We start from the raw sequence: 10,500 nt of genomic DNA, 5'->3' as shown, positions 1-10,500 counted from the left end.
AGTTGTCTAATCTTACAGTGATAAGGGCAGCAGGTGTGGTGGCAAATCTTAGATTGTAATTGATCCAAAAGTAAATAATTAATTCATTACTTAAAAGAATTCCATTAAACAAATTTCTCATTTCTAGCTAACAACGGTTACTGGCTTAAAGAACAACAGTCAAAGGCTAACTAACTTGATGGCTATTTGACATAAACATTAGCTAAAATATTCTCTAAATTATTTTTTATTAATCATAGCTGAGTCATGTCAAAATTACTTGTTGGAATGAATTCTGTCTGTAAAATGCAGAGGTGAACTGTGAATGCTAACAATAGCATTTGCCTTGTTTGTGTCACTATAATAAACCAGTAGCTGAAGCGAGCTATTGCTTTAGTGGCTAGTATTTTTTTTAAAGAAACCCTATCGCTGACACTTAATGGATAAAGTGTGCATATATGGTTGCTAATAAACAGCTAAATTGAAACAGGGAAAGCAAAACAACAGGTTTCCTAATGAGATGTAATTGTCCAACACCCATGGCTCTGTTAAATGGGGATTAGGTGTCACTGTGGTTGCCAGTGTTTGTTCGTCACTGGTAGTCTCTTACAAAACAACCTTTAACCAAAGTATGTTCATCAAAACACACCAAAAGTAAGGGTGAAGTAGATGAACATTTATCAAGAGTTTTAAGAACAGACACACTCAAGCGGATACAAAAAGTTATTGATTTATTAGAGAGATATGAAAAGGCTTTTAATGAAGCAACTGGTTGCTACAAACAACTTCATGCTTGAAGACAAAGGCTACAGCTAACAAGCATAAAGATTGCTTCTTCACCAAATAAAAACATTGGTCTTATCAACTTAGTCTGTTCAGTTCATACCTTATAGGGAATAATGTCAATAGGACTCTTATTTTTTCTTCCTTTTAATGCTAGGACAGTAAGATGTCTGTTAAATGTGACGTTATCTTGGGTGATGCTAGCTAGGGTTGCTACAGTAAATGTTATTGGATCTAATGGACAACACTGCTAACACTAGCTTAAACTCTGATAGGATCAACGTCACAGATAGTGTATATACAACTAAGTGGATGTGCTAGTGATAAAAGGGGCACTGCATTATTTAAAAAATTAGCTGCTTGGCCTTTTAGGTAACAACTGTTGGTTAAGCTAATGATTGTATCTTATGTTAGCGATGAGAAACACACCTTAACTCATTTGTCATGGAATGGCACCGATAAGGAACCACCTTAAACTCTGGAAATACGTCTTTCCACATTGTGAACAAACCCAAAGCTTGAAAGACCTTTTGTGCTGCGTTACAGTTGCTAAGCTGTGATTGAACAATCATTAAACAAGCCGTGATTTTTCACAAGCGGTCAGCGCTACTCGTTCTCTGATACACTGAATATTCTATTTTCTGTATTCAGTACCCTTGTAGTGTCAGATTTTGACACTGATGTTAGGAGTGATGATTCTTAATGTGTAAAATTACCAAAATATTTATGACCACTTTCCACCTGCTCCAGGCCTGTCAGCTGTGCAGGGACAACAAAGAAAGAGAAAACTGAAGGTAAAGGAAAGCCGTCCTCTAAATGAACCTTTTTCTTGCAATGGAGAATGAAAGTATGAGTTGATAACACCCCCTCCGATTCATGCTCTCATTGATTAACTCATAACCATGTGCCATATTTTATCTTGCGAGACATACAAGACAAAAAAACAACAAAAAACAAAAGAAAAAAACTATTGTGTGACATATGCTTCTAATGATGAAGTTGGTTTTCCTTCCTTTTCATTTGTGAATCATATTGTGTAAACAAGAATCTTTGGTGAACAAAGTCAAGGCTACTAGTGTTACTAGAGTGCTGATGCTGCAATCTGTTACTATGTGGATGTATGAATATGTATGTGAGAAATAAGAATACTTTGATCAACTGTTACAGGTACTTTATATAAAAACCTTTACAAGCATGGTGTTCTGTATTTTGTTCAGGTGTTATGACTGACATTGAGACAGTTCTTACTCGGACCACAGAAAGGCAGCAGAGAGTCTCTGAAGCTGCACATTTGAGGCAGCTGAAGAGGAGCTGGGAGGAAGAGCATCATAATAATTTTGAAAAAATGCAATTACTGCTCACTAGCTCCCTAACCTGACACTTGAGAGTCATTAAGAGCAGGTTTAATTTTTATTGGTGATAAAAATTTTAATACCAAATCCCTCAATTCATTGATTATTCTGCTCTATACATCTGACATAAAGAGAAACGTACTGATAATGCTAAACACTTAAATACTTGAACTTTAATCGTAGTTTCTGATGAGTTTATATTCAATTGAAAAACTGATCATACTAACCTCTGTAGTCTGATAAAAAGCGAGAAACAAAACAAAACAAAAAAACAACAGCTGCTAGGCTTCTGAGCATATAGTACATACAGTCCTTCTACAGACCTAGTTTTACACTAAACTGAAGGGACAAAAGACCCAAGGTATTACCAGAGACTTGTCTAAGAAAGAGACACAGCACAGCATCCTGATTTCAATCCTGATTTGACACCAGGGAGCGTTTGCAACTTTTATTAAAGAGGCTATGAAATTCACAGAAAGAGACCTTTAGGTCTGGTGAGTATAGCAAGTCTATAGATTATTTACAAGAGCCTAAATGGAAATATAGTTTGTTTCTTTAAGGTGGTGATGGTGGGGTAGCAGGCAGGCCAAGATAATCAACAAGAAGTGAGAAGAAGGGCAGTGGAGAATGGTCAGGTAGGCGAGATGCAGGTAGGTGCTGGTCGTGAGTGCAGGTGAACTGTTATTCGTGAGAGTTTATTTTTCCTCTGTGCTTACAGGAACCAGAGAGGATAACCATCCAACCATCTTTGAAGAAGAACATTTCACACCACCAGGATGGAGGCCCAAACTGGTCCTTAGATCCTGCATGGTGAGAAAATGACTAAGAAACAGACGAAAAGAGAAGAACGAGGCAGACTTACAGAACAGACCTCATATGACACAATATGACTGTACATAAGTCAGCTGATGTAACCTCTGACCTGCTTCCTTTGAATGCTTGGAAAACAAAGGAGCCCAATCAGTTGCTTTTCCCAGTGTAGTTGCCCCACTCTGGCAGGAATAACTTTGTGATTCCATTTTTTTAACAATAAATCACCATAACTAAATAAAGTGTGGAGTTGTCTGAATCTGAATCAAACACTAGTGAATATAGACGAGTCTAATTCTGTACATTTAAACTGAACTTAACTGAACTCTGTCAGCTAACCTTCCACCTCAACAGCTGAAGAAGTTACGCATGTTTGATCAAAGTTAGAGTCAAACTCAAAATTTTGGAAACTTAAAGATTGAAATGAAGTAATTAAAGTGCAGTAACAATCTTCTACTTCTTCCCTTAAAGCAAACCTTGCCAAAGTGTGGGGGCCGCCCCCTAGGTGGGGCGCAGAGCCATTGCAGGGGGGGGGGGGGGCGCGGTATGAAAAGGGAAGAAAAAACCCCCAAAAGAAACAAATGCTTGGACATGCTTGGGGCGCCCACACAAACGCAAAGCAGGAGATGAAGCATCGCTGAATATGTTTCCAAACCAACTTCATTCTAAACCAAAGACTAGAAAATATGGTGAAGCAAATCTGCCCTTTGGTTTCACCTGCACAGGTGCTGAGGTAGGTCTCCCTGCAGAATTGGTTTTCCCTGTGTTGGGAGCAGCACAGAATCTCACATTCTTGATTTTTAGTTCACAAACACTTGTTGTAATGACTAACTACTCCTGACATTTTGGAGGTGTTAGCTCTTTATACAGTAAAGTTACAGTGGGATACAAATAATATCAGGCTGATCCTGCCACGATTTGTTCCCCGGTTCAAATACCGGACAAACAGGATCCCACAGCTGTTTATGTTTTTAAACCCATTTTGCACAGAGAGGCATTTTTTTGAAAAATGTATTGATAGCAATGTTGAATATTATTACACATGAAAAAAAAACTACAGTAAAATAATCACACTGTGACACCTCTGCCTTTGTAAATGGAGGGACAGTAACTGTGTGTGTATGTAAGCGTGTAAAACCTGCAGACAGTCAGATTAACAGTATTTTGTCTCTATCTGCCATTCTGCAATTCATCTCATGTAAACAATAACGTGGCCACAGCATGACGTGAAAAAGGCACATAACTTTGACATTGTGTTACGAAGTCTGTATTCCTCGTCCACACGTAAACGCAAAAATCAGTTTTAAAAAATCTGCGTTTTTGGTGATTCGAAATGCCGTATACCTGTGGACAAAACAGCTGCGTTTTCAAAAAATACCCGTGTAGGTGCGGACGCAGCGTAAAAGAGTTAGTAGTTTATTTTATTACTGCCTGTGATTTATTGCAAATTACTTGTATTTGCCTAATTGTTTACTAAATGTTTGAGGTGTTAAATAAACAGCAATGGAGCAAAATATGAGTGTGAGTGTGTGTGGGGGGGGGGGGGGGGGGGGGTCGAACATTTTTCTTGTAAAGCAAAGGGGGGCTTAGCAAAAAACGTTTGGGAACCACTGCCTTAAAGGGTTTAATTGTTTTAATGAGAGATCACCTTGAATATGATTGCATCAACGTGTCTCTAAAAGCTGGGAAGGGTGATGTTTACCACTGTGCAGCATCACTTCTTCTTTCAACAACAGCACATCCACTTCTGGGAACTGAGGAGAGAAGCTGCTGGAGAGGAATGTTGTGCCGTTCTTGTCTGATGGAGGATTCTGGCTGCTCAGCAGTCCTGGCTCTGTTTTCTGTTTTATGACACTTCAAATATTTTGAGTTGGTGAAAAGTCTGCATTGCAGGCAGGCTGTTCCATGCTGCTATAATAGATGCAGTGTTTGGTTTAGCATTGTCTTACTGACATATTCAAGGCCTTCCCTTAAAGAGGCGTCACTGGATGGGAGCAGATGTTGCTATGAAATCTGTATATAGACCTTTGAGCATCAATGGTCCCTTCCCAGGTGGTTTCTTTGCTTTCTGTCATAAAGATTTTGGGTTTTTGAGATCTGCAAATCATTATATTCTGTTTTTATTTACATTTTACACAACTTCCCAACTTTTGATGAAATAGAACAGAATAGAATAGAAGTATGCTTTTAAGTTTTGAGTTTCAATGTGCTTTTGCTAGTTAGCTAAGAGATCTTGCAGGAATAATATTAGAGTAAAAATAATCATTTAAAAACACCCCTACATTAATGTCCAGTTTATGTTAGAGTGTTATCTGTTGTGTCAATATGATTCTTTAATGTAAACACAGAAGTTAGCCGATCATCGTTGCCTGAGACTTTCTTCAGCTTCCTGCTTCTTCCTGCTCTAACTTTGTACGCTTTAGCAAGTCTCAGCTGCTGTCAGGACCTTTAAGCGATCAAACAAACATACAGCCTGGACGGTCCGTGGTGCTGAATTAGTTCAGCCGTGGGGTGGTGCAGTTCAGCAGCGTGTGGGGCAGAGCGCTGTCCGTGGTGCTGACATGCAGAAATCTGAGGCTCTGGTTTCATTTACCAAAAAATAAAAAGCCGATGAATGGAGGCGGGATGACACTTACTGCACTGAAAGTCACTTTAGAATTTAGAGAGTTCACATTATTGTTATTAGAAAAAGGGAAAAGAAACTGTCTAATATATGTGCGCGTGCCAAATATGCAAACGCTATCCATCGGGATGCCACCCTTAACAATGTAGACCCACTTTTGCTCAAAGAGCCAGACGAGTAGGGTGACGTCTCCCTCCGCTTCCGCTCGAATCAGCCAATCAGAGCCGAGTGCGCCGCAGCTTATAAGCCCATCTGCTGTCGATCCTTTCGCCCTGACCGTCCCTGCTGTCCTGTGTGCCGCTGACTCAAACTGCAGCCCCTGATCTACCGCAACCGTGAAGATGGCGACCCGGGTAAGCTCCGTGCGCTGCGTTTATTCCTGTAACAAATCGCTCTCAGTCCGGCTCGTGGCTGGTAATGAAAGAAGCGCACCCGCAGAGCAAAATGTCGGACGAGCCGTATGTGCGGACTGTCAGGGGTCTCGGTACACGGAGCACCTGAATGTCACCGCGACTGCGGACTCTGGTGTTTATTTCACACCGTGTGATAACGCGTAGCTTGTGCAGCAATTTGCTACAGGACGGTGTGTTCGCCACCAGCCCCCCCACCCCCCACCCCGTTACAGCTGCTTCGGTGCTTAATCCTGGGCTCTGCTTGTCCTTGACGCGACTGCGTGAAAAGCGACCACTGAGAAGCTTCGTGGATGCGTGGAAGGGTGCACGGTGTTGTGTGGGACGCGCAGAGTGGTGCTTTGGTGACAAGGGTGAAAACAGCCTTACGTGCTCCAGTGTGTGTGTGTGTGTGTGTGTGTTTGGCGTTAGGGAGCGCTGGATGCGGTGTGAAGCAGCAGAGCAGCACGGCTGACTGGTGGGCTGTAACCTACCTACATATGCACATGTAGGTTGCGTGCAACCTGTCGAAAAGGAGGGAGGATGATATCAGGTAACCGGCCTCAGCTTCCCCTAGTGGCCCGGTGTCATTCTCACACAGCCCCAGTTATACAGGTCACACCTGGCAATAACACCAGGACTGGTACTGCAGGAGGAATTATTGGGTTAAACCCTGATACCCCCAAACTGCTGCCTTTATTATGCAACGCAGTAAATAGCAACCTGGTCACTAGGGTGGCATATACTGAGAAAAGCTAGCACCAACACCTCTGTGTCTGTGTTGTAATTTATTAGCCCTTTGTCCTCAGCCAACAGAGAAATCTTTGTAAACAAACAATACTGTTTGCAGGGCTTCTGAACTTTTAGCCAACACAAAAGATAAATATCGACAGTTGACAGATGTTCTCGTTTTTGCGGATGTATATATATCATTATTCCAGGCCTCTTTTACCTCCATGACTCCATGTATGACTTTGGAGAAACATATTGACACCTACTATCACTATGATACTACGTCCAGCAGCTGCTCAGCTTAGCTTAGCATAAAACAGGCAAACAGTGGACATGGTTAGTCAAGTCAGACTAAGCTCTTCTCTAAAGCTTACCAGATAACGTTTTATCACATTTGTTTTCACTGTGTAAAAAGAAAGTGCCAAGACTACACTGTTATAATGGTGAATTATAGGGCAATATATCGAATGTACTCGATGTGTTCGTTTGTCCACGTACAATGGTTAAAATGGCTTTATCGTAACCATCGAGTATAAATTGCGATGGCAATATTAAGCTGTCTGCATGTAATCAACTTTGGGGGATTTTTTTCTCCTACATGCTGCGAATCGGAAAGTTTTCTACCTGCCCTGAGCAGGCGCCGCACAGTTTCAATTACAAAAAATAATTCAAGTTAATTTCTGTGAAATTAAGATCAGCAGTGTCATAAATAACCCAAACATTGAAATTCATTTAACTGAGTTTCACTCCTTACCCATATGGAAAAGATATATATAAATCTTATAAAGTTTGTATCTGTCTTGTGTGAAACTTGTATGAAAAGCATACAAGAGTGAAAACAGATATAAGATCCCTTGAAAAATTATATAATGAAGCTTGTATGTTTTGGATACTTACTAAAACAATGTATGAAAGTAATGAGAAAGTGGCCACTTTCATGAGTAAATCATATAAGTTTTTACTATTTCTTTTCCATATGGGTATTCTCAGTGTTCCACAGCTTATTTGCATTGAGTCTGTCCCACCAGCTCTCCAGTTTAAGATAAATTTGACATCTGGCATCATGTAAGTCAGTTTGTCTCAGAGTGACAGAATTTTATCACTAGATACATGCGTGTCTGTCATTTTTTTGTAACTGCGAAGACCTTTTTACAAGATACTACACTATGATGCTAACTTACACATGTTCACTTCAGGCAAACTTTAAGTGGACTTGAAAAGCCAGTAATGACTATTTGTCCGCACTCTCTTACGCTGCTACGTGTCCATGACCGAGCACAAACCCTACCCTACAGGAAACACTGAACTGAGGAGCAGCATCGCATCCCAGTATAGAAGTTTTTCATGCAACATTATGTGGACTTTACACAAGAGCTTTCCACCATATAGGATGTGATACAACTACTAGTTACAAGGGGAAATGTGTATCTATTGGAGAGTGGTTCCTGACGGTCACCAGTTGTCGCTGGAGTGTCTGTACCAAAAACCTCCTTATGATTTATATATGATAGCTTCCGCTTGACTATTATTGTTTGCAGACAAACTGATGTCTTCCATTCATATGGAAGGTTGCTGGGGCAGCTTTACTTTGGATGGAAGACATGTATTTGTCTGCAAACATTAATAGGCAATCACAGATTCCCAGCATGTTCCAGTGACTGTACCAGTCTGCCAGCAACCCAAAGCAGTTGCAGAGAGGTGTTTGCCTCACCGACAGTGGTTGCCAGATGGTTGTGGATCAGTCTGTAGGCCTGCATGACTCTGGGACTTTGTGCACTCACTCTACATTGTCACCATGATTGTCACTTATCCAAAATGGCGGGCAAGTTAATGACACAGTTAGCAGTCACATGATTCCTCAGTGAGATAAATAAGCAACTTCTGTAGACACAGATGATAAAATATGGAACTTGAAATTAATATAAGAAGTCCCCTTTATTAGTTATTGCCTGGAGATTCTTAATGTCTCAGGTTCTGCTGTTTTAACATGAAATCTTAGGTAAACAGTGGTGTTACCAACTGCATTAATGAAGGTCCAGCTTTATTTAGGTGCAGAACTTTAATTAGTATGGTTAACACCTATTTTTAATGTCAAATGGATGTTATGAAATAGGTCTTTAGCCTGGCACAAAGTTCTTCTTAAAAGGACAATTCTCATTTTTCCAACTCCGCATCCAGGCTTTGTGCTGAGCTAAGCACATCAGCTGTTGGCTACATACTACACAAATATGAGAAAGGTTTAAACCTTCTCATGTCACCATTGGCCAGAAGGCAAATGGATCAAACCAACAAGTCACTTACAAAGTCTACGACACAATGGCTTTCTGAAAAAAGCCCATCCTACCACGTCACCATGTAAATGGTGCAGTGCAGCTTCATTTCCAGTGCAGAGCTTGTATTAATTTGAGTTGAAGACAGACTCATCAGCACAAAAGTGCAGGTGGTCTGCCGAGTCATGATGCAAGGTGCTAACAGCCTTAGCATTCCACACAACAACTTTCTCACTGTGCTCATCTAAAAACAGTGAAACCCAGTGTGCTTCTGATTGAGGGTGTGCCTTGTGCTGGTACATTTACTGTATTTTAACATAACCTCTTTAACCTCTTGATCACCTCTCTGCATGCTAAAGCTGGAGAGTAGCACAAGCACACACCATTAGCTTGGTGCTGTTATCCAACGAGCCTCAAGCTGCGTGTGCCCGGATTTCATGTGTCAGTGGAAAACATGACTGCTACATCACACTTAAAGTGGAAGCACCTCCTCCCTCAGTGGGACTGTTTTCTGATACTCCAGCAGTCGTTTTACTCTATCAGCATGTCTTTACATTCCAACTGCTGCCTGATTTATGAGGTTCAGCATTCAAGGGAGCTCAGTCAACACTGCATGGAAATGACCACAGGTTTTATTTTTATCATGATTTAGATGAGGAATCTGCCTGCGTGTTATTAATGTGTTTTTGTCATTATATTGCTGTATATAACAACAATTCATAGTACTATATTTTAACAACTTAACATGAGCTAGACCCACGCATCATTTAATAATAATTGTGTGGCCAAAGCTTCCTGTATGCACAGAGACAAAAAGAGCATAAAAGAACAAAAAGACATGGATGATCATCACAAAGAGGCTCATACAAACTATTCAAGCCTATACGACTATGGAGACACAAAATGAGCACAAAGGATCAATAAAACTGCACAAAGACTCAAAACCAACGCAAACTAATACAAATGAAGTTGACAAGCCATGAAGACCATAAAAATTCAAGATGGAAATTTTTCTAAAACATTTTTAGAGGGAGCAGAAATCAAAGCTTCTTAAGATTTTTTTAACACTTAGAGAAACCTTTCCCTGTCAAACAGCTTCTTTGGAGTTTACTCTGACAACAGAGGCTAGTTTAATTTCCATGTTCTTAGCTGTTTTTATGAAGCAATGCTTTTTAAAAAAAAATCTGTTAAGGGAACAAGCAGCTTCTTATTTCACATTAGCTAGCAAGCTAATTGTGCTAACCTCAGTTCTCCAAGTAAACTGACAAAACAAGATTGCATCTGTCTGAGTTTTTGATGTTTCCAGTTAATTTATTTTTAAAAGAAGTGCATAAAGTAAAAGAGTTACATCCTTAAAATCACGCTAAAAGACTGAAACTAGCTCTCTGTCACCAGGAAAAATGTCTTCCTTTCTCGAGCCATGAAGAATTAGCTTACATTTCAGTGTAAAAAAAAAAAATTAAATCTTAAGACCTTCACAGACCTGACACATAAAATTTGTATTAATATTTTGTGCATTAGATTTTTTTCTGCCAACTCACCTGTTCTTTATCAGCCATTTA

The 10,500-nt window shown here is 40.2% G+C and overlaps 1 protein-coding gene across 3 annotated transcripts in view; it reads left to right on the top strand.

Annotated features, from left to right (window-relative positions):
- Positions 1-5,763: 5,763 nt before the first annotated feature.
- The window catches only part of nsfa (N-ethylmaleimide-sensitive factor a), an 82,898-nt gene continuing 78,161 nt past the window's right edge, over positions 5,764-10,500 (top strand). Inside the window, exon 1 of one of the 3 annotated variants that reach the window (XM_004570307.4) lies at positions 5,764-5,900. In XM_004570307.4, the coding sequence (XP_004570364.1) occupies positions 5,889-5,900 (12 nt within the window). In that variant the 5' untranslated portion in view covers positions 5,764-5,888. The remainder of the gene's footprint in view (positions 5,901-10,500) is intronic. The other 2 variants (XM_004570305.2, XM_004570306.4) reach the window with 2 other exon arrangements.

The sequence above is a fragment of the Maylandia zebra genome, linkage group LG4 (genome assembly GCF_041146795.1).
Source record: "Maylandia zebra isolate NMK-2024a linkage group LG4, Mzebra_GT3a, whole genome shotgun sequence".
Classification (NCBI taxonomy): domain Eukaryota; kingdom Metazoa; phylum Chordata; class Actinopteri; order Cichliformes; family Cichlidae; genus Maylandia; species Maylandia zebra.
This window is presented reverse-complemented; position numbering and strand designations above follow the sequence as displayed.